This window comes from Rhinatrema bivittatum, chromosome 8 (assembly GCF_901001135.1).
Source record: "Rhinatrema bivittatum chromosome 8, aRhiBiv1.1, whole genome shotgun sequence".
In the NCBI taxonomy this organism is placed as follows: Eukaryota; Metazoa; Chordata; class Amphibia; order Gymnophiona; family Rhinatrematidae; genus Rhinatrema; species Rhinatrema bivittatum.
Window position 1 is genome coordinate 77483979 of NC_042622.1, and position 27086 is coordinate 77511064.

At 48.2% G+C, this 27086-nt stretch overlaps 1 protein-coding gene across 7 annotated transcripts in view; it reads right to left on the bottom strand.

Moving 5' to 3' along the window:
* TTC16 (tetratricopeptide repeat domain 16) overlaps positions 1–27086 on the bottom strand; it is a 131220-nt gene that overhangs the window by 31392 nt on the left and 72742 nt on the right. For all 7 annotated transcript variants that reach the window (XM_029611039.1, XM_029611038.1, XM_029611040.1 and 4 more), the window contains 2 exons: positions 23600–23814; positions 1305–1543 (listed from right to left, as the gene is read on the bottom strand). In XM_029611039.1, the coding sequence (XP_029466899.1) occupies positions 1305–1543; positions 23600–23814 (454 nt within the window). The remainder of the gene's footprint in view (positions 1–1304; positions 1544–23599; positions 23815–27086) is intronic.

Sequence of the window (27086 nt, forward strand, 5' to 3'; positions counted from 1 at the left end):
TTCACTCTCCATTACCTCAAGTACAAACTTAGATCGTGAGCCATCTGAGGACAGGGAATTACCTTTAGTAACTGTAATCCATTTTTAAGTGTTTGAAAAGTAAAATATAAAATCAAAACATCGAAGTGGACTCGCGAAGATACCATGGGCTCCTGCGTGCTCTTGGCTTCCTCTGGGGGAAGCTTCTCTCTCTCCATCTCTCTGGCACGGTTTTACACAGTGTCATTGCTGAGTGGCTGCTGTATGGCTATACAGCTCTTCCTGTGCTCTGTGGGAAATTACCTGCTGAAAATGGCCCAGTGAAATCTTACCTCCTTTCCTCAACACCCCCCCCCCCCCAAAAAGAGTCTACCAAGTCAAGACTGAAGCAGGATAGGCTTCCTGTCCTGCTCAGTTTCCATACAAGAGTTCTTCCTTTTTTTTAAACTTTAATTGACACACATCCAACACAAAGCTTATTTCCCTTAAGAGGATCCTCTTACTGCCTCCTGGACCTTCAAACTGTTATCTACATTTCCACAGTGTAGACCAAGAGTGCTACAGGAGGATAAAGAGTTCTGGGGAGAGAGAGGGAACTACTGACTTTCTGTCTCCCCTGATTACTGAGATTCAATCAGTAAAGGACCATCAACTCATTCCTACTCTTATCAGGGTGGGAAGGCAAACTTCCTGGGAGCAATTTATCCAGTAAACTTCCAGCTGCAAGAATGCTTCTCTACCATCTACTGAAGGCAGAGAAATAGGAACTGCAGATGGCACTCTCCCTAAAAGGACGTTTGCTTTCAGTTTTTATTTTTCCTGAAAATGTATCAGTGTTTGTTATCACAAAAACAAAATTATCTGGAAAAATTATGAGTTATATTTTCCACTGGTTTCTCCCATTTTTGTTTGTGTAATAGACACTGATAAATCCCTAGGAAAAATATAAACTGAGAACAAAGCTCTCTGCTTATCAGGGATAACATCAAAGCAGTGTCTTTTTTTTTCTCTGCCTCCATTTGCTGGTACAGAAGCAAAACCCATTCATCTGGACTGGTCCAGTTGGACAAATAGGAAAGTTTTAAGATAAAAGCAGAAATATGTCTTTAATTATAGAGCAGGAACTAATGTGAGGCAGTGGGTGGGAAGGGTGAGGATTACTCTCTTGCTGTGGGAGGGATAATTGTACCCTGCCTGCCCCAAACACTGGAGGATGTGGGATAGAAATATTTTAAATTTAGTAAAATAAATAGGGAGGATGTTTTTCCCCTTTGTTAATGTTGGTGAAAGACACATGTTTTACGCTTATTATCGGTAGACATTACCTCCTCTGTTGATGTAAAGTCCAGCCTCCTGTTTCTCCCCTTTAAGTGCTTTATTGAGTAGTAACACTCCCTCTTTATAGAAGCCTTTTTTGTAACAGTACACTGCAAAGTCATTGTAGGTGAGTAGAAGCTGCTTCTGTGCCTGGGCACGTGTTTCCTTGTCCTTGCTCAGCTCCATTGCTATCAAGTAATCATCAATGGCAGTTGTGAAGTCTTGGAGTCTCCGATATACAGCCCCTCTATCAGACCAGAGCAGAAAACAGAAAAGAATATTCACTTATAGAAGCATGAGAAAGGATTCCTCAATCTAGTCTGTAGCAGCCTGACAAGAACTTGAATGGTTACAGAGGAATATATTTGGCTGTGTTGAAAAAAAGACCAGAGGTCTATTGAGTACATCCTTCTAATTGCTCAACAGCTCTCTCTGTATTAGGAGTCGGCAACCTTTTTAGCCAAGTGGAAAAATAAAGCAGCACCATCGTTATTAGTTGTTTTCATGCTGTATGTGTGTGTGGGAGGTCCCCCTTGGTCAATGTTAATATTATAGCTGGGTTTTAAAAAGGTTTGGACAAGTTTCTGGGAGAAAGGAGAAATGTCCAGACAAATGGTTTGTTCCCCTGCCAGCAGATGGAGACAGCAAGCACAGCCTTCTCCAGGATGTGGTCATTCCTACATATGTGTGGTGCAGCCCAGAAAACGCCAGTATTCTTGTTTCAAAGCACTTAAACATCTCATAAAATAATTCAACAGTTAAGCCCATTAAACTTTAAAATCCTCTCAAAAAGAATCCCCTGCAAAACTACCTCACCTTAAAGGAAGAGGTAAAAGACAAGAAGAAACAAAATGAGTCCCAGAGGAAAAACTGTTTACAAAAGATATGAAACACTCTGCAACACTTCTCATGTGTTTCATACTGAATTGAAAGCACCAATTCTTTTCTGTATATGGCCCAACTTCCCTAGACTGGTGTAGCAGGATTCATAGAAAAAAAATGGAGAAGTAACAATTTCTCCTTCCATTTCATCCCACTACACCAGTTTAGACAAGTGGAAAGTATCAAAGCCCTGCAATTTAGGAGGGAGGAAGTCAGGGCCACTTTAAGAACATCTCTTTAGCAATCACATCCAATTGATAATGTTTAGAGAAAGAATGTAAGAATGACCAAGTGGCCGCTTTGCAAATGTCCTCAGGAGCTATTGTCATTGATTCTGCTCAGGAAGAAGATTGTGCTCTAGTAGAATGGGCCTGAAGCACTTCATGGACCCGATGACCCCATAAATAAACTGAAGCAATGGTTTATTTGGTTCATCTTGTCAATGTTGATTTGGAAGCTGCCTCTCCTTTACATGGAACTCCAAACCCCACAAATAACCTATCTGATCTGCGAAATGAATTTGAAACCAATCCTGGCAAAAAGTACAATATCAAATGTTTATAAATAAATAGGAAAATTAGTTCTTACCTGTTAATTTTCATTCCTGTGGTACCACGGATCAGTCCAGACTGTGGGTTGAGCCTCCTTTCCAGCAGGTAGAGACAGACTAAAACTGAAAGGATATCCTATATGAGGACAGAGCCTATCCTGTAGTCCTTCATTGTCAAAGCAGAAAATAACAAAACCAGAATAGGATCAAGCAAGTAACCATAAAGTTCAATGGAGCAACTGTAGAACACTGTAGAAAACATGGTATGACAAACAGCTCTTGCATATACTTGGTATTTAAACGACCAAGGCTTCCGGTGTAATTGCTTAGTATTCTTGCACAAAAATGAAGTATTAGAATCTGTGAATCTGCAAGAAACAAGCTTCGAGAGGACAGAAAGAAAGACAGACAGGGAAGGGCGTCTGGACTGATCCGTGGTACTACAGGAACGAAAATGATCAGGTAAGTCCTAATTTTCCTTTCCCTGTACGTACCCGGATCAGTCCAGACTGTGGGATGTGCCAAAGCTTCCCCAAACTGGGTGGGACCGAGACAGTCCCGCTCGAAGCACTTGCCGCCCAAAGGAACCAAAAACCGGAGCTTGCACATCCAGACCATGGTGTCGAGCAAAAGTATGCAAGGATGTCCATGTGGCGGCCCTGCAAATCTCCTGCAGAGAGACCAATTGACTCTCCGCCCAGGAAGTAGCCTGCGAACGTAGCGAATGAGCCTTTAGACCCTCGGGAACCGCTCAACCTTGGCAAAGATAGGCCGAGATCGCTTCTTTCAACCACCGCGCAATAGTGGTCTTAGAAGCTGGCTTACCCCGATTAGGCCCACTCCAGAGAACAAAAAGATGGTCCGAGACCCGAAAGTTGTTGGTAACCTGGGGATAGCGAAGTAGAACTCGTTTGACATCCAGCTTACGCCCCCAGGCGTACCCGCAATCTCCTCTGGGGAAAACACAGGGAGTTCTACCGACTGGTTGACATGAAAGTTGGAAACAACCTTTGGCAAAAAAGAAGGGACCGTCTTGAGGGATACCCCTGAATCGGAAAAGCGCAAAAAGGGTTCCCGATAGGACAACGCTTGGATCTCTGAGATCCATCGAGTGGAGGAGATAGAGAGCAGAAAGACGGCCTTGAGAGTAAGATCTTTTAACGTAGCGCGACGGAGGGGTTCGAACGGAGCAGCACAGAGGGCCCGAAGAACCAGGTTAAGACTCCACAATGGGCAAGTGGTGCAAGAAGGTGGACAGAGGTGTTTGACGCCCTTCAAGAATCGAAACACGTCCGGGTGGCCCGCTAAGGAATGACCTTCTACCTGACCCAGGAGGGAGCCGAGAGCGGAGACTTGCACACGCAGAGAACTGAAGGAAGGGCCCTTGGAAAGACCCTTCTGGAGGAAAGAAAGAACCAACGAGCCCGGGGAGGAGCCCCGTAACATTCCAGATATGCACGTAAGCCAGAGAAGTCGACTAAAGGTGGAAGTGACCTCCTCCTTATAGCCCTTACGCCTTAGGTGTCGCCGTTCAAAAGCCAAGCCGCTAGACAGAAGCGATCGGCCTGGTCAAGAAATACGGGCCCCTGCTGAAGAAGCCGAGGAAGGTGGCCTAGCCACAGAGGACTATGTGAAACTGTTCCGACACCGGCTGCCAGCGGGATAGCAAAGCCTTCTGTAACGGTCGCATATGAGCAAAGGCCCAGGAGACTAGGTCCATGGTGGAAGCCATGGATCCCAAGACCTGCAAGCAGTCCCAGGCCATTGGGAGAGGCAACGAAATCAGATTCTGAATCTGGTCGATAAGCTTGAGAGCCCGCACCGAGCTTGCCCACTCGGGTTTTGAAGTGGGCTCCCAGGAACTCTAACTCCTGGGAGGGCTGAAGGTTGCTCTTGGAGAAATTCACTATCCACCCGAGAGACGAGAGGAGGGCTAACACGCGATCCACCGCTTGTCGGCAAAGAGCCTCCGACTTGGCTCTGACGAGCCAGTCGTCCAGGTAGGGGTGAACAAGAATGCCTTCCAGGTGAAGGGCCGCCGCCACCACCACCAAGACCTTGGTAAAGGTACGAGGTGCGGTCGCAAGGCCAAAGGGGAGTGCCTGAAACTGAAAGTCCCGGATGAGGATGTGGAAGCGAAGATACTTCTGGTAATCGCGGTGAATCGGAATATGGAAGTACGCCTCTGTCAGATCGAGCGAGGCGAGGAACTCTCCTGGGCGATCCGCCGCGATGACCGCTCACAAGGTTTCCATGCGGAAAAGTGGGATCTTGAGGGCCCGGTTGACCCTTTTGAGGTCTAAGATCGGGCGAAAGGATACATCCTCCTTGGGGACCACGAAGTAGATAGAAGACTGGCCTGCGCCGAGCTCCTTCTCTGTAACCGGGACCACTGCTCCCAGACTCAGCAGCCTGGCAAGAGATTACTCCACCACCTCCCTCTTGGAACGCCTGCATGGGGAGAACAGAAAAAGATCCGGCAGGTTGCAGACAAGTTCAAAGGTGTACCCGTCTCTGATAATGTCGAGGACCCACTGGTCCGACGTGATTTTGACCCATTCCTCGAAAAAAAGGGAGAGGCGGCCGCCCAGAAAGGGGACCGAGGAATTAGTCAACTGAACTTCATTGTGTGGTAGGCTTGGGGGTGGAGCGCGCGGGCTGGCCCTCGCGAAAGGGCCGCCGCCCATGAAAAGGCTGTTACCAAAACTGAAACCGAGAAGAATAACCCCTCGAGGAGCCACCCCATCCACGTGGGGTATACCGTCTCTGACCCCGGAACGAGGACGAGAGGGTGTGAAGGAGCGGGATGGTTTGGGACGGTCCTCCGGGAGCTTATGGACTTCATTTTCCCCTAAAGAATCCATAAGCTACTCAAGGTCCTCACCAAATAGCAGCTTACCTTTGAAAGGCAACATGCCTAACCGGGCTTTGGAGGATGGGTCGGCCGACCAATTGCGTAGCCAGAGGAGTCGTCAGGCGAACACCGCCGAGGCCATCGCCTTCGCCTGAACGCAAAGGAGGTCATAGAGCACAGCCGCCCCATAAGCGATGATGGCTTCCAAGACGCTCAGCCTGCTCCGCCTCTGCCGATGGGAGATCTTGGGTGCAGAGTAACTGTTGAACCCACCTGAGACCTGCCCACAGCATGAGACTGCTGCAGATAGTCGCCCGGACCCCTAGAGCCAGGACTTCAAAGATGCGTTTCATGTGTGCCTCGAGCTTACGATCCTGTCCATCCTTCAGAGCAGTCGATCCCTCCACCGGGATCGTGGTGTGCTTGGTGACCACAGAGACGGAAGAGTCCATGGAGGGATTTTTCAGGATTTCCAAACATTCCTCTGGGAGGGGGTAGAGTTAGTCCATGACACGCCCCACCCGGAGTGCTGCCTCGGGAGCTTCCCATTCTCGCAGGAGTAAGAGCTTGTGCATGGGATGAAAAGGGGAAGCACTCGTCGGAGCCCTGAGTCCCTCCAGGACCGGGTCCATATTTTTAGGCAAAGAGGCTGTAAGGGTATCCGCGGGGGGCCCCTCCAACCCCAATTCTTGGAGGACAAAGGGGATGAGGGGCTCCAATTCCTCCCTGCGGAACATACGGAGAACTCTCGGATCGTCTCCCTCCAGGAGGGGAAGGGTACCCTCTGCATCCAGAATGGCGGCAGGATCCGAGAGTACCGGGTCCACCAGGGGTCAGGGAGGGGGGGTACTCCCAGGATCACCCGAACCCTAAGTGACCCCTGGGGCTCCGCAGCCGGACCACCAGTCCAGGGCGCGGAGCGGGGAATTTCTGCCGAGGGGGTGGGTCAGGGGGGGGGACCTTCCTCCTCCTCTTGCAGGCTGGCTAAGTAAGATTTATGCAGGAGGAGAACAAATTCAGCTGAAAAAATGGGTCCTGGATTTCCCGGGGGGGGGGGGGGGGGGGTGTCAGGGATCCCATCCTGGGGGCCGCGGGGCTCAAATCGGGGGAAGAATCAGAAAAAATCAGCCCCCCCCCAGCCCCAGGCAGCTCCGAAAATGGAGCTGCTGAAAAATCCAAGATGGCCACCATTCCCGGGCTTTGCCGACCCGGGAACGGTGGCCTGGCCATGCTCTGGGGACGCGATCCCCGGGCTAAATTTGCCTGTCCTGCCGAGGAGGGCCCTTCCCCACCAGGCAGGCAGGCAGAGTAAAGCCCCTCCCGTGAAAATTGTGAGGAGGGGAGCCCACAGGAGAGGCTGGCTGCCTGCCGCGGCATAGAGCCACTCTGAAGAAAAAAAGCTGAGAGAGAGAGAAAAAAAGCTTTGAGTGACAGCCTGCAGGGCCGGAGAGAAGCAGGGGGGAAACCTGCTGACTCCTGCCTCTCTGGCTGCCAGTTTGATCCCCTGAGAAACCCAAGGAAGAGAAAAGGGTTCTACTGCTGCAAAGAAAAGGGTAAAGTATAAACTTTAAACCTTTAATTAATTCTTTTATTATTATTTTTGTTTTTTTGGGGTTTTTTTTTCCAGAGACTGAGCACAGCAGCGGGGTCCAAAGCCCCTCAAGGCAACCAGAGGGGGGGGGGGGGAGACGAGAACTGGACCATCAGACTCGGTCCCCACACCAGGAAGCACCACGGACTCAGGCTATGCTCCGCACAAGGGGCAAAGCCCCCCTGAGTCCGGCAAGAGCCAGGACTCTGTGGTAAAAGCAGGTTGGGCCCTGGAGTCCCCAACAGGGAGAACAGGGTCACCCTCGGGGGAATCCTGAAACGAGTCCTGGGGGGAAAGCTGTGGCGGGAGATCCCCTCCCCCTGCCGCTTGAGCAGACATGGCAGCAAAGGAATCCAAAATGGCCACCATTCCCACACTCAGCGGGAACGGGTCAGCCTGATCCCCCTGCATCTTTGGCTGTTTGCCAGTGCCTGCCTGAGTCTCCAAGTGCCTATGTCTCGTTCAAGCCTCCAAGTGCCTGTCTCATCCTTGTTCCAGCATCATCAATTGTCCTCGATCTCTGTCCGTCCTGATGCACCTGCATCTTTGGCTCTTTGCCCATGCCACGGGACTTAGACACAGACCTTTCCGCTTATACCGTCTCCTGAACAGAAAAAAAGGACTAACTACTGTGTTTGTTTGGTTTTTTTAAAAAGAATCAATCAAAAGTAAGATAGAAGTACTTGCGTGATCCAAGAAAGAAGAAAAAGAAGAAAGAATGGCTATCCAGCCGAAATCAGGAGACCGAAGGGCGAGCTGATCCACCTGCTGGATACAGACAAATACTGAGGGGGTACAGGATAGGCTCTGTCCTCATATAGGATATCCTTTCAGTTTTAGTCTGTCTCCACCTGCTGGAAAGGATGCTCAACTCACAGTCTGGACTGATCCAAGTACGTACAGGGAAAAATAAATTACATACTTCCAAGTACTTAATTAAGCAGGCCAGGTCACTCTGGACATCTAAAAGCTTCATAGACTTGTTTTTGCCCTGACATTTCTCACTGGAAAATGCTGGAAGGGAGACAGACTAATTTAAATGAAAGGATGAGAAAACTTTTGGCAGGAAAGAATGAACTGGCTTATTGGTAACTGAATCCACTGAAAAACTGAGGAAGGGATTCCTTTAGAACAAGGGCTGAAGCTCAGAAATACACCTAGCAGTAAGAAGACTGTTTTGAGAGTAAGGTTCTCGACTGAAGCATTCTTGAGTGGATAAAAAGGAGAAGCAATAAAAACTTTAAGAATCAAATTGAGGTCCCACGGGGGACTCAGTGATCTAAAAGGGGGACACAGTCTCTTTACACCTCTAAGGAACCTAACAACATCTGGATGGGAGATGACTGAGACACCCTACATTCTACCTCTGAAACAGGTGATTGCTTACACCTGGATCTTTAGAAAATTAAAAGCCAAGCCTTTATCCAAACCTCACTGAGGAAAGGCTAAGATGCTAAGGATATCTGCTGAAAGGAGAGCATTCCCTCCAAAAAGTCTTGGATAGAGGCCAAATCAAATGTAAGCTAAAGAGGTAGAACTCTTTCGGGCCTTCAACTGAGGAGGACTAACTCTTCTTTCAAAGGCACATCCTCGCAAGTTCCAGGCCATAAGATAGCACAGAAATGGATCTTCCTTGATAATCAGACCTTGAACCAGAAAGACCTGAGTTCCCGATAACCAAAGGGGATGATCTATCTGCATCCTTATGAGATCTGCATACATAAGAACATGCCATACTGGGTCAGACCAAGGGTCCATCAAGCCCAGCATTCTGTTTCCAACAGTGGCCAATCCAGGCAATAAGAACCTGACAAGTGCCCAAAAACTAAGTCTATTCCATGTTACCATTGCTAGTAATAGCAGTGGCTATTTTCTAAGTCAACTCAAATAATGGCCTTCTTGATCAGTCTGGAGCTACCAGAACAACTCAAGCTCCTACCTTTTCTATCCCTATTAGAGACAAGGAAAGAGAAACATAAATCAACTCATCTTTTGGCCATGGCTCTAACAGGGCATCTAAGCCCTCAGAACTGAACATCCTTAAAAAAGGTCGCTAGCACCACGATAACTTTAGTGAAGGTACCCGGCACTGTGGCCAGTCTGAAAGGAAGTGGTCTAAACCGAAAATGCGATTCTAGGACACAGAAGAGGAGAAATCTTTGATTGGCTTCTCAAATAGGAATATGAAAGTAAGCTTCCAAAAGGTTCAAGGACGAAAGAAATTTGTCCTGCTGAACTGCTACTGACACTGAGCGAGGAGTCTCCATCATGAAATAAGAAAGTCAAGGACTGTGATTTATTCCTTTCGAATTAAGAATAGGTACCTTCATTTTTGTTTTTTTATTTTTCTTGGGATTTTATCATGGTTTATTTTGACAAGAACAAAAACAAGAGAAAATCAGTGGAAAAAATGTTTCCAGGAGAATACAGGAAAATTGGTTCTTACCTGCTAATTTTCGTTCTTTTAGTACCACGGTTCAGTCCAGACTGCTGGGTTTTGCCTCCCTTCCAGCAGATGGAGACAGAGAAAAACTGGTGTGCCTCCTGCGTCTCTTCAGTATTAAAGTTACCAAAGCAGAATAACCAGTATAAACAATGGTTAAATCAAACAAGGACAAGAAGAAACTGCACAAACTATGTACCTCTGAGAAAGAATCCTCTTCTGCAGCACCTATGATATCCAACAGAAAAAACTGTGAATAGAAAAACCAACGAGCGGACTCACACCCCTCCCCAATGGGCGGGCGTCTGGACTGATCCGTGATACTACAGGAACGAAAATTAGCAGGTAAGAACCAATTTTCCTTTCCCTGTATGTACCCAGATCAGTCCAGACTGCAGGGATGTACCAAAGCTTCCCTAACTGGGGTGGGACCTGGAGAGTCCTGCTTGAATGACACTGCTTCCAAAATGGTTGACCTCTGGTGCCTGGACGTCCAAACGATAGTGTCTGGCAAAAGTGTGCAGAGACTTCCAAGTTGCCGCTCTGCAGATTTCTTGTGGCGATACCAACTGGCTCTCCGCCCAGGAAGCAGCTTGCGACTGGATTGAATAAGCTTTTAAACCATCTGGAACTGAACAACCACAGCAAATATAAGTGGAAGCGATAGCCTCCTTCAGCCAATGGGTGAACGTAGCTCTGGACGCCTTATGTCCTTTCTTAGCACCATTCTACAAAATGAACAGATGATCGGAAACCTGAAAAGCATCAGTGACCTCAAGGTAATGCAAGAGCCCTCTCTTGACATCTAAATGCTTCAATTCTCTTGCATGAGGGGTATCCCGATCTAAACCCGGAAAATCCAGAAGGTCCACTAACTGATTCAAGTGGAAGGCAGAAACCACCTTGGGAAGAAAAGCTGGAACCGTCCTGACTGAGACCCTGGCATCAGAAAATCGCAGTAAGGGCTCCCTTCAGGACAGGGCCTGGATCTCAGAGACCCTCTTAGCAGAACCGATAGCCACCAAAAACACTGTCTTGAGGGTTAAATCCTTCAAGGTGGCCTTCTTGAGGGGCTCAAAAGGAGGATCACATAACACCCGAAGTACCAAATTAAGACTCCATGAAGGACAGATGGGATGAACTGGAGGGTTCAAGTGCTTCGCCCCTCTCAGAAAACGGACCACATCAGGGTGTGCCGCCATAGATGTACCCTCGATCTTGCCTCTAAGACCTCCCAAGGCTGCTGCTTGTACCCAGAGGGAACTAATGGATAATCCCTTGCTGAGACCTTTCTGTAGAAAGGCAAGGATCTGTGCCACCGAGGTCTGACTAGGAAGGACACCTTATTCATACACCAAGAGTCGAAGACCTTCCAGACCCTGACATAAGTAAGAGAAATTGAGGTCTTTTGCGCCTGCAAAAGAGTAGATATGACGTCCTTGGGATAACCTTTCTTCCTCAATTGTCTCCTTTCGTAAGCCAGGCTGCTAGACAAAAGCAATCCGCCTGATCGAAAAATACTGGATCCTGACGTAACAGGTTTGACAGATGACTTAGGCGCAGAGGACTGTCCAAAGCCAGGTTAACTAGGTCCGCAAACCATGGTCTTTGAGGCCACTCCGGAGCTACTAGGATGACCGTCCCTGGATGAGCTTCTATTCCTCAGAATTTTGCCCACCAGAGGCCATGGAGGAAACACAGAGCAGAATGTCACGGGGCCAAGGAAGCACTAGTGCATCTACGTCTTCCATCCCATGTTTCCTTCTACGACTGAAGAAGCATGGCGCCTTTGCATTCTTTTGAGTCGCCATCAAGTCCAAATGAGGAGTGCCCCAACGGCGAGAGATGAGCATCATCGCGTCCCAGGACAACTCCCTTTCCCAGGGGTCCAGCCGTTGATGGCTGAGGAAATCTGCCTGTACACTGTCAACCCCCACTATGTGAGAGGCTGCCAGCAGATCCAGATGACGTTCTGCCCAGGCCATACGTTTCTCTGCTTCCATGGCTACTGGGCGACTCTTGGTTCCCCCTTGACGGTTGATATAGGCTACTGTCGTCGCATTGTCAGACAATACGCTCACCACCCGATTGCAGATGAGGGGAAGAAATTTGCGTAACGCCAAGCGCATCGCTCTCGTTTCCAGGCGATTGGTGGACCATTGCGCTTCCTCCTGCAACCACTGGCCCTGGGCCGACTGAGACTGGCACACGGCTCCCCAACCAGACAGGTTGGCATCCATGGTCACTATCACCCACTGAGGCACTTCGAGGTTTACCCCTCGCTTCAGGTGGTCAAGAACAAGTCACCAACCAAGACTGGACCTGGCGAACTCTGTGAGTGGTAAGGGAACCTGGAACTCCTCCGACATCGTATCCCAGCAGAAAAGCAAAGCTCCCTGTAAAGGCTTCATATGAGCAAACACCCATGGTACCAATTCCAGAGTGGACGCCATGGAACCAAGAACCTGCAAGTAATCCCAGGCCCTGGGAACCTGCAGCAACAAGAGATGATGAACTTGAGATGACAGCTTGGTTATCCTGTCTTCCGTGAGAAAAACTTTGCCAACCCAAGTGTCGAATCGCGTTCCCAAATAGTCCAGAAACTGTGAGGGATTGAGATGGCTCTTTGCTTGACTGATGACCCAGCCAAGGGAGCACAGGCAGTGTAAGACCTTGTGTATCGCCAGCCTGCAGAGGTCCTCCGATTTTGCTCGAATGAGCCAGTCGTCTAGGTATGGATGAATCAGCACTCCCGCTCTCCTGAGAGCTGCCACTACCACCACCATTACCTTGGTGAAAGTGTGGGGACTGTCGCCAATCCAAATGGTAGGGCTCGAAACTGAAAATGCCTCCCGAGGACCATGAATCGGAGATATCTCTGATGATCTTTGTGGATTCCGATATGCAGATATGCTTCCATAAGATCCAGCGAAGCCAAGAACTCGCCCCTGCGCACCACTGCAATGACCGAACGCAGAGTTTCCATCTAAAAATGAGGTACTTTTAGAGCCTTGTTCACCTGTTTGAAGTCTAGAATCGGACAGAAAGTGCCCTCCTTCTTGGGCACCACAAAATAAATGGAGTAACGCCTGATCCTGTGTTCCTCCGAGGGAACCGGCACTATGGCCCCCAGATCTTAAAGCCTGATTAGGGTTGAAGAAACAATCTGCTTCTTTGCTGATGGTCCACAGGGAGAGATCAGAAATAGGTCCTGAAGAAGCCGAGCAAAGTCTAATGCGTAACAGTGTTCTATAATGTTTAGAACCCACTGGTCCGACTTTATCTTGACCCATTCCTCATAAAAAAGGGACAGCCATCCTCTGATAATCGGAATTGAGGAATGGATCGGCCTTATCTCATTGAGAGGATTTGGGTCCAGAAGAACCTTGGTTAACTCCGTTGTGGCCTGGTCTGCGCCCTCGAAAGGAGTAGGACCAGGAATGAGATCTCCCTGATGTTTTTCAATGCCCCTGGGGAGGCGCCCTGCTTTGATGAAAATGCCTCTGACCCCCAAAGGTGAGAACAGGGAGGAAGGAAACTTCTAGTTCCTCTAGGCTTATCCTCGGGAAGCTTATGCACCTTATTCTCCCCTAAAGACCTTATCAGCTGTTCCAAATCATCCCCAAACAGGAATTTTCCCTTAAAGGGGAGCACCCCAGCTGAGACTTAGAGGAAACATCTGCCGACCAGTTACGTAGCCACAAGAGCCTGCGGGCCACAACTGCGGACATCATAGTCCTAGAGGAGGTATGGAGAAGGTCATACAAGGCATCTGCACCATACGGCACTGCCGCTTTCAAGTGCTCCGCCTGCTCCGACTCCCAAGAAGAAAGTTCTCTAGCACTGAGGAGTTGCTGAACCCACCTCAGGCTGCTTGCTGCATGAGACTGCTACAGACAACAGCCCTCACTCCGATTGCCGACACCTCAAAGATTCTTTTGAGGTAGACCTCGAGCTTCCTGTCCTGGAGATCCTTAAGGGCTGCCGCTTCTGCCACGGGAATAGTTGTCCTCTTGGTCACAGCAGACACCAAAACATCCACCTTAGGAACCTTTAACATCTCCAAGGATTCCTCAGGCAGCGGATAAAGCTTGTCCATAGCTCGCCCCACACGCAGACCCAACTCCAGAGTGTTCCACTCCCAGGTCATAAGCTGTTGTAACATAGAATGAAAAGGGAAAGTCCTAGCTGGACCACGCAATCCGTCCAGAACCGGATCCACTGTGTCGGGCCCGGAATATCCTGAGGGAGCATGATTCCCAACTCTTCAAGGACATGCGAGATTACCAGGTCAAGTTCACCTCTCCGAAATAAACGAACCACCCTCGGGTCATCACCCTCCACCGGAACGGGCCTCTCCGGTTCTTCGTCCTGATCCACCCCAGTGAGGGGAGTAGGAGGCTGGGGGGAGACAGGGCCAGGATGCCCCCACAGGTCTGAGCCCCCTTGGTCCCCATGAGGTGAGGGACCATGGATCTTTCGAATCCTAACAGCCCCCTGTGGCTCCGACCGCCTGGGGACCTTCCGGGGAGGCAGATCATGTAACAATCCGATTGCTCCTGTCTCGCCTGTCTGTGACCTGCTCGCTAAACAGGCTTTATGCATCAGCAGCATAAAGTCTGTGGTAAAAGCAGGTTGGGCCCTGGAGTCCCCAACAGGGAGAACAGGGTCACCCTCGGGGGAATCCTGAAACGAGTCCTGGGGGGAAAGCTGTGGCGGGAGATCCCCTCCCCCTGCCGCTTGAGCAGACATGGCAGCAAAGGAATCCAAAATGGCCACCATTTCCACGCTCAGCGGGAACGGGTCAGCCTGATCCCCCTGCATCTTTGGCTGTTTGCCAGTGCCTGCCTGAGTCTCCAAGTGCCTATGTCTCGTTCAAGCCTCCAAGTGCCTGTCTCATCCTTGTTCCAGCATCATCAATTGTCCTCGATCTCTGTCCGTCCTGATGCACCTGCATCTTTGGCTCTTTGCCCATGCCACGGGACTTAGACACAGACCTTTCCGCTGCCTCTGATGTTCCCTCCCCGCCAGGGAGACACCGGGAACAGAGGCCTGCACGGGACAGCCGCGAAGCGGGCTCCCCACAGGCCGCGCACCGAGACACATGCCGCATGTCTGCTAAGGAGAAAGTGTGCAGGCGCGTGGGAACGGGGGAGAACAAGCCCCAAAGGAGCAAGCAGAGCCGGAGAGCCGAAGGTGTGACAGGCAGAGAAAAAAATACTGCCGCCAAGCTTGCTGACAAAAGCCGCAAGGCTTGTCAGACCTTTTTTTTTTTTTTTTTTTTTTTTAAAGGTCACTCACCTAGAGGGATTCCTTCTCTGGAGCTGGTGCGCCGGGGAGGAGCAGGCAGGGTATCCAACCCCAACTCCGGAGACACCTACAACCAAGGGGGATGGTCCCACCAGGACCTGCTGACCCCCTGGGAGGAACAGCACCACTAGTCGTCTCGCTGTAGGAAAGTTCTTGTTGTCCTGCTTGATCCTATCCTGCAAACAGGCTAACTATATTTTTTATTTTTTTGAACTTCAAGAGCACTTCAGGACCGCAGATTCTGCACCACCTCCATCTGCTGGAGACAGAGAAATACTGAAGAGACGCAGAGGGCTCTCTTGAAGTTTTTCTCTGTCTCTATCTGCTGGAAGGGAGGCAAAACTCAGCAGTCAGGATTGATCCAGGTACGTACAGGGAACGGAATTTATTGTGGTAAACAGAAACCTTCCACTGTCCCAATCCCTCCCTGTCTGCCTATATACAGTATCTGCCCCTCACATGATTTTTCAGGTTATCCTGATCGATTTACTCACTCCCCAGCACTTCCCCCCTGTTCTGCCACTCTCCTTCCACTCTTTCATTGTCTCCCTTCTTTCAAAAATCTCCTTCCCCCCTCCACTTTCTCTCACTCCTTGCAGAATCCCCACCTCCTCCTCACAAAATCTGTCTTCCCCCGAAAATTATTCATTCTTACTGGTTGTGGTGACTCTGGGCTGCTCCTCCCTCCATTTTCGGCAGCATGCTCATGTTCCGGTGTTCTGTAATGCAGCCCTACACTGCACTTCTGAATCTGCACTGAGCCAGAGAAGCAGGGATCCTGCCAGAAACTTCTGGTGGGGGGCTGCTGCTCATCTTTGCTTGGCTGGGTGACTGTGAAGCCATGGTATGGCCGATCCTTCAGTTCCAGCCCTTTCCTAGAACTAAAACAGCAGCCCAAACCTTCTTACGATAGCAGCCATGCTCACTACAGGAGCCAAGAGGAGGCGTGCAGCCTCACACCTGCATGACCTCATCTCCGTGTCCTGGGAAAGCTTTCACCTAAGCAGTGATTTCCCAGCTGTACGGAGTTGATTTCCCAGCTGTACGGAGTTGAGGTCATCAGAACTGAGCCTTCAAGCCTCCATGTGAGCCTCCATGTGCTCAGAGCCTTCAAGGCTCTGAGCACATGGAAATGAGGTCAGCAAAACTGAGCCTACAAGGCTCAGTTTTGCTGTCGGGAGGTGGTCTGAGGCATATTTTCACTGCTTAGGGGAGGGGGAGGAGGGAATACAGCAGGCTGTTCTGCCTGCACTGGCTTCAGGAAGGTTTGGAAACGCTGCTTCTGCAACTGTTCAAGACAAATTAAATTAGGGTGAAAATCGGTTTAAACCAATTTTCACCTTTGGAAAAAATGGGAATTTATGGGTGAAAATCAGTGTAAACTGAAAATGAAGAGGACTGAAAGACTGATCCTTCTTTGGAACCACAAAGTACATGGAATAGTGATCAAGACTTTGTGCCTCGTGATGTATTGGAACCACAGCCTGCAAGAGCTGGAGCCTTTAAAGAAGAGTGGATTGAACTACCAGCCTCTTGGTAGAGAAGATATAAGAGGAAATCATGAATGTGTCAAAGGCAGGAGTGGCAAATTCTAAGTATATTCAAACTAGATATCATCCAGTGGAAGGAAGGCCAAATGACTGCTGGTATGGTTAACAAGTGAGGTGAAAGAGGCTATTTTAGCCAAAAGAGCTTCTTTCAAAAATTGGAAAAAGAATCCATCTAAAGAAAATAGGAGAAAGCATAAGCATTGGCAAGTTAGATGTAAAACTCTGGTAATGCAGGGTAAAAGAGAATTTTTAAAAGAAGCTGGCCATAAAGGCAAAAACTCATAATAAGATCTTTTTAAAACATATCCAAAGCAGGAAGACTGTGAGGGAATCTGTTGAACTGTTAGATGATCAAAGGCTTCTTTACCTTCTTCAGCAAAAGCCTTTGGCGGTTTACACAGCCCATCCAATACCAGGTTCACACCCTCGTTCTACTTCCAGCACCTGAGGGATGAGAGGCCGCAACTCCTCCTTACGGAACAATCTCACCACCCTAGGGTCATCCCCTTCTGCGAGAGGCATGTCCTCCACATAAGGGTTACTGTCTACTGGGGCAGCAGCAGGATCAGTGACCAGATCAGTACCTGGGTGATTCCGTGAATCCTCCTGAGGAGCATCTCTCTCTGATTTCGAAGAGTTCTCCTCCACTCCCGAGCGTCCCAGACCCAGCAGACGAAGAATACCCCCGGACCTGGTAGGTGCCTCAACTTGAGGCTTCTTAGCCAAGCTCCAGGACTTCTGGAGGACTGACCACTTACCTGCTGCTTCTTTCTTAGCAAGATAGGCCTCATTTGGCAATAATACAAAATCTGTGGAAAACCCGTCAGACTCACTGTGTTCCTTATCTGCTAGGTCCTCTCCTGGCTCCCCTGCCTCTTCTCTATCTTCTCAAGACCCTTGTTGCATTGGAGAAAGCAGGAGAGAGGAGTTTCTGAACTCCCTATCCATTACAGGCCTCCTGCCACATGGAGGCAAAATGACCGCCATCTCCTTCAACCCCCTGGGGCCTCCTGGATGGAGCCTGCAGATCACTTGCAGCGTCCGCCTGCTGAACCCTCTCTGCCAAGGCCCCTTCACCTCCAGAGGCAGAGCTGGCGCATATCAGGCCTCTACTGAAGTGCAATCGCATCCCATCGCAGGTCTGACAACTTTCCTGTACTCCGTGGGAGGTGCCATGAAGCACATCACGGCCCGCAGTCAAAAATAACCCCGAGCGGGAGGAAAAAACTCCAACACCGCTGCTGAAATTGAGCCATCCGCTGTTCCTTTCTCACCCCTGACACTCAGCCGACCTCCGATTGCCTCAAGAAAGCCTGCACTACACATTCTTAAAAAATTTTTTTTAAAAACCCCATCCACCGAGCAACCTAGACAACAAAAACAAAGGGAAGATATACTTTCCTGCTTCTGAGTACTCCCAGCTGGTCCATTAGACAGGGCAGGTGCGAAGGCCTCAGAGGTCCTGGTTCTCCCTCCCCCTGGAAATCAAGGGTTGAGCCTGGCTAGAGATTACCAACCCCCCTGCTTGTTCTGCTCAACTAGAGAGATGGCCCACGAAGGAACCCCTTCCCCTGCCTCCTCTCAGGGACCTGCTACGTCAAGGTCCCATCCTTCACGAGGATCCGGCTCAATTCTCTCTTACGGTCTGGCCATTGAGAGGGCTAGACTGAAGAAAAGAGGTTACTCGGAGCCGGTGATAGATACACTCCTCCGAGCTCGCAAGTTTTCCACATCCCTCACCTACATAAGGATCTGGAGAGTATTTGAAGCCTGGTGTGACCCTCATGCACCAATCCACATGCGACCACAATTCCTATTGTTCTGGATTTCCTGCAGGATGGGCTTCAGAAGGGTCTCTCCCTCAGCTCCATCAAGGTTCAGGTGGCTGCGCTGTCTTGCTACGGTCCCAGGAGGGATGACAAGACCATTGCCACGCACCCAGATGTTTCCCGCTTCCTGAAAGGAGTCAAGCACATTCGTCCGCCACTGAAGTGGCCAGTGCCCCTGTGGAACCTCAACATAGTTTTGGATTTCCTCGCGGGATCCACCTTCAGACCCCTTCGGGGCCTGTCTCTCCGTTCTCTAACTTTGAAGATGGTGTTCTTGCTGGCTGTGTGTTCAGCACGCCGCATCTCAGAGCTACAAGCGCCGTCCTGCCGTGATCCCTTTCTCAGGCTCACTCCAGAGGCTATCCATCTTCGTACGGTTCCCTCCTTTCTACCTAAAGTAGTCTCACAATTTCACCTCAACCAAACCATATCCTTGCCAACCACGGCGGGTTTGAAGAAATCAGAAGAAGGGCGTTTGCTACGCCATCTAGACATCGGCAGATTGCTGCCCAGATACCTGGAAATGACAGAAGCAGTACGAAAGACGGACCATCTGTTCGTCCTTCACAGCGGGAAGAAACAAGGGGAAGCGGCCTCAAGGCCCACCATCGCCCGCTGGATTAAAGAAGTTATCAAAGCGGCCTACGTAGAGTCCGGGAAGTCACCACCTCTGCAGGTCAAGGCTCATTCCACCAGAGCGCAGGCGGCCTCTTGGGCAGAATCTAGGATGCTGTCGCCCGCGGAGATATGTAAGGCGGCGAAGTTGTCCTCCCTCCATACCTTCTCCAGATTTTACCGTCTGGACGTCCAGGCCAGGGAGGACACAGCATTTGCGAGGGCAGTCCTACGCGTTCCTCAGGCAGCCTCCCGCCCAGTTCGGGAGTAGCTTTTGTACATCCCACTTGTTCTGAGTCCATCTGCTACACGCTAGAAAATGTTGAGATTACTTACCTGATAATCTCCTTTTCCTTAGTGAATGCAGATGGACTCACCATCCCACCCGGTTGCCAGTATACATGGGTTTCACCAATTCAAGGTAAGGCATGTCATTTCTTACACGAGAGCGTCCACTCTACCATGTGTCGACGCCTTCCGGTTGGGAACGCTGGCGGTCTCCAGCTACTATCAATCGGTCAGGGGAATCCTGTTTCACTAATTCATTGATCGGTCAGTACACATATATCCATAACAGCTTTTGCAAGGAAGATTACTGAGTTGCTTCACTTCCTGTGGGGGTATATGTACCCGTGCTGACGTCAGATCCGTCTCCAACTGCTAGCACGAGCACACTATACCCACTTGTTCTGAGTCCATCTGCATACACTAAGGAAAAGGAGATTATCAGGTACGTAATCTCAACATTTCTGCTCGCTGGCCTAGCCACGAACAGCCTCTCACCTCACTGCAGCCGTCTGCCGTTTCCCTCCTGTGGCAGGATGCCGCCGTCGCTCCAGTCATCCTTGTGGCTGGGAGCCACCGCTGGCATGGTTCTTCCCCTGTGGCCTGGAGGCTGCCGTCGCCGCTGCTCTCCCCACGGCCCGGAGGCCACCATCATCACTGCTTGCCTTGCAGCGGGAGTGCCGCTGCTGCTGTCTCTCCATTGCGGCTTGGAAGCCGCCGACACTGCTGCTCTCTCATGGCCCGTGTGCCACCGACGTCCTGCCTGGTCACGCGGCAGGGGTGCCACCGCCAGTCTTTCCTTTGAGGCCCAGATGCCACTATAGACATACCAACCTCATCTTTGCATTGCTTCTGGCTCTCTGTTCTTCGTGGCAGGACACCACCGCTGTTCTTCCTGCATCGGGCTTCCCCTAGGCGTGTGGCTGCGCCTCTCTGCAATATTTAAAGGGCCCGCAGCGGGAAAAGCCTTGCGGCCCCATTAGATGACGTCACTCCACGTCACCTCTTCAACCCTATAAAAGGGCTCTTCATCAGATCGTCATCATCTTCACAAGGAGCTATCTGCTCCGTTCCTGTTCTTCCATCCAGGAGGCTCCAAGGTCCATCTTCACTCCTTCAAGGTCCTCTGTTCTTCGTGTGAGCTCCCTTGTCTTCGTCCTGTGTTCCTGGTCTCTTGACAGATCCTGCATCCTTGTCTGTCTCGTGTTCTGATGTTCCAGTTCTCTGGTTCCTGTCTTTGGATGTTCCAGTCCCTTCGGTTCCTGTCTTCAGATGTTCCAGAATCTCCAGTCCCTGTCTCCGGGAGTTCCAGCCTTGACTCTTCCTGCTGGATCCTGTCTCCAGATGACCATCCTGTGAGTAAATCCGTATCTGATCCAGTGTCCTGCAGTCATTGGAGCCCTATTCCTGTTGGATCCCTCTTCAAGCGCTGCCCTGATTCCTCTTTCTTCCTGAGCTTCAGTCCTGTGCTCGTCCCGTTCTCCGCGTGGTCCGTGACCAGCCTCTTCAGGTTGTGTAGGGCGCGCAGTGGGACAGCGAGGTCCGCAACCAGCCCATGGGGGGCTGTGTAGGGCGCGCTGAGGGGCAGTGCCTGCCTGAGTCTCCAAGTGCCTATGTCTCCACCAAGCCTCCAAGTGCCTGTCTCATCCTTATTCCAGCATCCTCAATTGTCCTCAATCTCTGTCCATCCTGATGCACCTGCTGTTCCCAGGCGGCAGGTCTGAAAGGGCTATCGAGTGGCCGGAGGGCTACCCCAGAGACCAACATTGCGTTGCTGGGTCTCTTCTTGATGTGTACAGGTTCAGCAGCGGTCCGAGTGCTCCTAGACTTCAGTCTGTCTGCCCGTGCTCAGCGCTTCTCCAGAGTCCTCCTCTGGGGTCGTGCTGTGGCCCAAAGGCACACATTCTCTCCCGAACAAGCGACTGCTCTCCTATGCTCGCAATAACAATGGAGAGAAGTATGGATGTGCACCAAACCTGATAGATATTTCACAGTGATCATATCCATTGATCTCAACTTAGTAACATAGTAAGTGAAGGCAGAGAAGACCATCTGGCCAATACAGTCTCCCCAGTTATCTTGTCTGTACTGCTAAAAATACATTTCAGTTATCAGAAATGGAATGTTACCACCTGCAAGATTTCTCCTTATTTAGGACAGTCTTTATTGTCTTTCTCCTAGGTATTCCACCATCTTGGGTAGATTAGCATAGAATATTCCCTCTTAGCTCTCTAGTATTCCACCTTTCTCATGCCTAAATACAGGGCTCTGTAACAATCAAAATGGCCAGCAATACCATTGTGGAATTTGCCAGCTGCCCAGGTCCCCTGCATAGCCTATCAAACAGACCTAGCTACATGATCACCTGTATTTCTGCTAGGATTTCTAGTTATTACAGAACCTGCATCCTGCTAGAACAATTCTATCCTCATAGCTACCATTACTAGTGAACCACTAGTAAAAACTAGAATTCCTAGTGGAAATACAAGCACTCATGTAGTTGGGTCTGTCTGACAGGGCCACCACTCATGTAGCTGGGCCTGTCTGACAGACCCTAATTCATGAGTGCTTGAATTTCCACTAGGATTTCTAGTTGTTACAGCAACTGCAACAGGGCAGTGGTAAGAGCTAGAGGAAAGCTAAGGAGCATAACGAGAAATATCAGAGTTTAAAATAAATAAATAGAGAGGAGATGATAAGGGCTCCAAAATATAGACAATAGAGGCAGTCCAAATCAGGACTACCAAAATGCTGCAATGTGTACCATAAGCTCTATAAAATTTATTTATTTTAACATTTTTTTTATTTATAAAATGTACTTATTTATTGATTTCATTTAATATAAGGCTCAAATAGGGTAAACGCAGGAGTAATGAAAGAACACATTTCTTCACTTAAAGGGAAATGGATATATGAAATAGTTTCCCATTGGAGACCAAAAGAGTAACAAAATACAAGAAAGCATAGGATAAGCATGGAAAATCCTTAGTTTGGATCAGGCTCTGCAATATTACATCAGATATTAGATAAGACTCATAACTTCATCAAAACATATTTGAGATTTGGGGTGGTAAGTACACTCTCCTCTCATTCCCAGTCCAACCTCTTTTCCAGCCCGATCCTAGCCCTCTCCCCTCTCCCACAATCTGACTTCAGTTCTCTTTCCCCTCTCCTCTCTGACCCCAACACTCTCTTCCTCCTCCCCAGCCTGATCCCAGTGCTATCCCTCTTGGCCCCATCCCATTTCTCAGACTGCTGCCTAATCCCTCCTGCAGCCCATGCAGTCATTTCACCCACCATAGTGGCTTCCTCTGGTTTACTGTCTCCTGGTCTCACAGCTGCAACTCCTTCTAGTCTGTGGGGCTACACAGGAGTGGCCCACCCTGCATGCCTATGTTTTAGCTTGTGCTCTTCTATTCACCATGCACAAAATTTGCACACTGTAAACAAAATAGCACATGCTAAAACCTCACGCCCTGGCAGCCACCACCAGAACCATGCCGATAGACACCACCAGCTCTCAAGTATATTCTATATATAGAGGGCCTTCTAGTCCTTATCTACTGTATTTTCTATGGAGGGTGAACAAATATTGTGCATCTTTAGCCAATTCTGCGCAATGAAAATTTCTTGTCTAACCTCAAATAATCAGGTCAGAATTGCTAGATCAGCTCTTTTCCCTGGCCTATAGCTCAAGCATCAATCAATATCTACTGGTATCCTTTTTATCTAATAACTTCTCCAGTTTACTTTTGAATTGTACTAGGGTTGTAGCCATTACTATCTGCTGGAAAAATGTTCCATAACCGTCTTTGAGGAAAAAATCCCTTCCTTTGAAGGAGGTGGAATCTGTTATCCTTTAATCTCAAATGATGCCTCTTGTTTTGGTTGTAGCTGCTTAGTTTAAAAAAAAAAAAGAAATCTTCCTGGCCTTTTGGCTAAGACCAAATGTAAGGTCTAAGTCACAAACTAAAAATGGTCCCTTCATGGCCTTTTGACTCAGATTGAGAACCTGTACAAATATGAGAAGATAATGCCCTGCCACCTGACTCCAATTGGAACACAAAACTGTTGGGGCCTTTTCCAAACTGAGAGGATGAAAGCTCCTGCCTCCCACTCCCACCCATACCGTTTAATGCATGTCAACACATGTTCAGCTTTGGCTGCTGTCTGACTTTGCACACTCCCTCTCAATTTGTTATTAAACAATAAGCCCAGGGTTTTTTTCCTGGTTGGTGTTAACAAGTACAAAGTTAAACAAAAACAAATTAGAACCAAACTATTTTCTCACAATGACATGCACTGAAAACTAAGTATCGTACAAGCCTTTAATTTGGCCTGCAAGTAAAAAGTGTGTTCAACCTAGCAGTAATGTGCAGATTGTATCTATGTACCTGATGAGATAATATTGGGCCTGGGAGGGTTGATTATCTATGGCCAGAGTGATCTTTTGAAGGGCCTCCTGAAGCTTTCCTTCCAGGGCCCTGCTGACAGCCAGCACTTTGGCTTCCCCAGCTTGTGACATCAGTTTCTTATTCAGGGCTTGAGCCTCAGTGTGCAGTGGCTCCAGGGCCAGAGCTGCCTGCACATCCTGGAAACATAAGGTTACCTGTCAGGGGAGACACAAACAGAATATTTACTACATGGCACCTCACTTACAGCCCGATACTGTAAAACCGCGGGAGAGCGGACGAACGCCCGTTCTCCCGGCGCACGCACCGGCCAAGGGCCGGTGCGAGCGATCCAGTATGCAAATTAGGCGACGCGGTGCAAACGAGGGAAAGGAGGCGCTAGGGACACTAGCGCGTCCCTAGCGCCTCCTTTTGGCCTGGAGCGGCGGCTGTCAGCGGGTTTGACAGCCGACGCTCAATTTTGCCGGCGTCTGTTCTCGAGCCCGCTGACAGCCACGGGCTCGGAAACCGGACGCCGGCAAAATTGAGCGTCCGGTTTTCGGCCCGACAGCCGCGGGCCGAATTCAAATTTTTATTTTATTTTTTTTTTTTACTTTTGGGGACCTCCGACTTAATATCGCTATGATATTAAGTCGGAGGGTGCACAGAAAAGCAGTTTTTACTGCTTTTCTGTGCACTTTCCTGGCGCCGGAAGAAATTAGCGCCGACCCAAAGGTCGGCGCTAATTTCTTAGAGTAACATGTGCGGCTTGGCTGCACATTTTACTTACTGGATCCCGCGCGCATACCTAATAGGGCCCTCAACATGCATTTGCATGTTGAGGGCGCTATTAGGTGCCGCGGGTGGGCTGCGTGTTTTCCTCCCCTTACTGAATAAGGGGTAAGGGAAAACACGCGTCCAGAGCAGGCTGACAGTGCGCTCCGACGGAGCACACTTTACTGTATCGACCTAATGGTGACCCAAATTTATTTTTTATTTTTTGAGAGAAAAATGAAAAAAAATCAAATAGTTATTCCACTACCTCCTCTCTCTCTGCTCCCGGGGGTTACTTCTCTACCCCTCTTCCATTTTAATTTTATTTGCGTATGACTTGCCTTTCCAGAGTTCAAAGTAAGGTACAGTAAGACTAAAAATGGGATTTACAATATATCACAAACACATCAACATATATTTTTTAATTTTTTCTTTTTTGTAATTAAAGATTTTTATTAAGCAGTGAATCCACATGATACAGAACAGAATGGGATATAAGAAATATAAACAATATCATGACGATATAATAACTGTTACTGTATGGATAAACACGGAGACCCACAACATTATGGGTAGTAAATGGGAATAGATTCACATTCTGAAGATAAAATCAAACAATATTTTTTTATCCTTAGGCCTCCCCTCCCCCCATTGCCTCATATATATAGCAAATATATCTTAATAATCCTAAGCGTATGTATGGGAGCCATCACCGGAGTCTGAGATCATAATACATTCTGAGCCCAATAAGGAAAGGTAATGAAAATCAGGAGAAGTGATCTACACTGCAGGGATAGGTGCTCCTTGCGTAGATTTCCATAACTGATAGGCTTGCCAAGTCTTTTCAAATTTAGGTATGTTATGATGTTTATAAGCTGTGATATTCACAAATCTATTTACACACATAATTCAAACTGGCTTGACGAGCCATTTCATTTCATACAATCCACCCGTCCCACCCGGACTAACCGCAACAGCATGCTCCACACCCCCTCCCTCAAAATGGCACACCTATCCTCTACAAGAGATCGAGCCCTTTCAATTGCAGGCCCCACCCACTGGAACAAACTACCTGTGAATCTCTGCCTTGAGCCCTGCAATAATAAATTCAGAAAAAAATTAAAGACCTGGCTCTTTAAACTGGCATACCCAGAATAGGACCCCTCTGCCCCTCCCCGTGCATCCCCTATCACTATCTATTCTTTATATGACACCTTTCTGTCATGCCATCTTTTACCCTGTTTATTTATGTATTTATTTATTTAAAAGTGTTTGTATACCGTCTTTACAAACAGAGTTTAATCAAAACGGTTTACTTAACTAAAATAAAAAAAACAAACAAAGTAGAAATTAAACTTAAAAGAAACATAAAATTATAAAATTATAAAAAGCGCAAAATTACAAAAAATATCCAATAAAATAAAAAAGCATCTAAAGCAATAATTAGTTTACATAAGATAAATCAATATATAATACTGTTGTGCCCTGCATGAGAGAAAGAGGTTATGTTATTTAGAGTGTGATATGTGGAAAGCAGATTGAAATAGGTACGTTTTTAGAGATTTTTTGAAATGTTTGGAGTTGGATATGGATCTTAAAGAGTCTGGTAGTGCATTCCATAAGATTGGTCCAATGACAGAGAATGATCTTTTCCTAGTGATGTCGAGACGGGCCTGTCGTGGTGATGGGATATCTAAAAGGTTTTTGTCCAGTGATCTTAGATGTCTAGCGGGTTTGTATATTCGGAGAATGGAGCATAAAGTAACTGAGTTAGGAGTGTAAATGAGGGAGTGTTCTCATTGATATTTCTCTGTTATGATTTATTACCTGAAACCCATAACCTATAACCACCTAATCCTATCACCCCCCAGCTGTTGTTTTTTAAATCATTTTAATGTTATGATATAATCATGTTATTTATTATGCAAAATTTGTTTCCTCTTCTCTCTGCCTATCCTATAATCATTTATGCAGTTTTCTCTTTAGTCTCCGTTACCCCACTCCCTGTTCCATGTAATTTTCTATCTTTCAGTTTAATGTAAACCGATATGATGTTTCACACTAATACCGGTTTATAAAAGCTTTCAAATAAATAAATAAATAAATAAATAAATTTTATCCACTCTATGTTGTATGCCTGCTTTTGTTGGTACTAATGATGATTTCCATGCCCTTGCTAACTCGCATCTACTGACTGTCAGGATAACATGTGCCAAATGATTCTGGTCTGCTGAGATCCCTGGGAATTTGATGCCCAACAGAGTAAGTATGGGGTTGAGAACAGTTAATCCTGGAATCATTGCTTTCAGCCATTGGAATATCTCCTACCACATCGTTTGCACAGTGGGGCAACCCCACCAAAAAAGAGCTTACCTCTGCACAAGCCCGCCAACATTTATCTGAAACATGGGGTGCGAATTTATTTATTTATTTATAACTTTTTTTATACTGAAGTTCAGGTAACAGAATTACTAATCACTCCGGTTTACATTATAACAAGTAGAAAACAATGACAACATATGTCTTACAATGAACAAGGGAGTGAACAACTTGGATAATATAACATAACATAACTAGGAACAGTAGCAGTATGCACTATTAGAGCGAAACTAGCGCATGGGGAGGGAGGTTTGCTAATGGGGTGGGGGAGGGGGAAGAAGGTTGTTCGTGGAGGGGGGAGGAGGGAGAAATTTCTTATTGATGAGTAAAAACATGA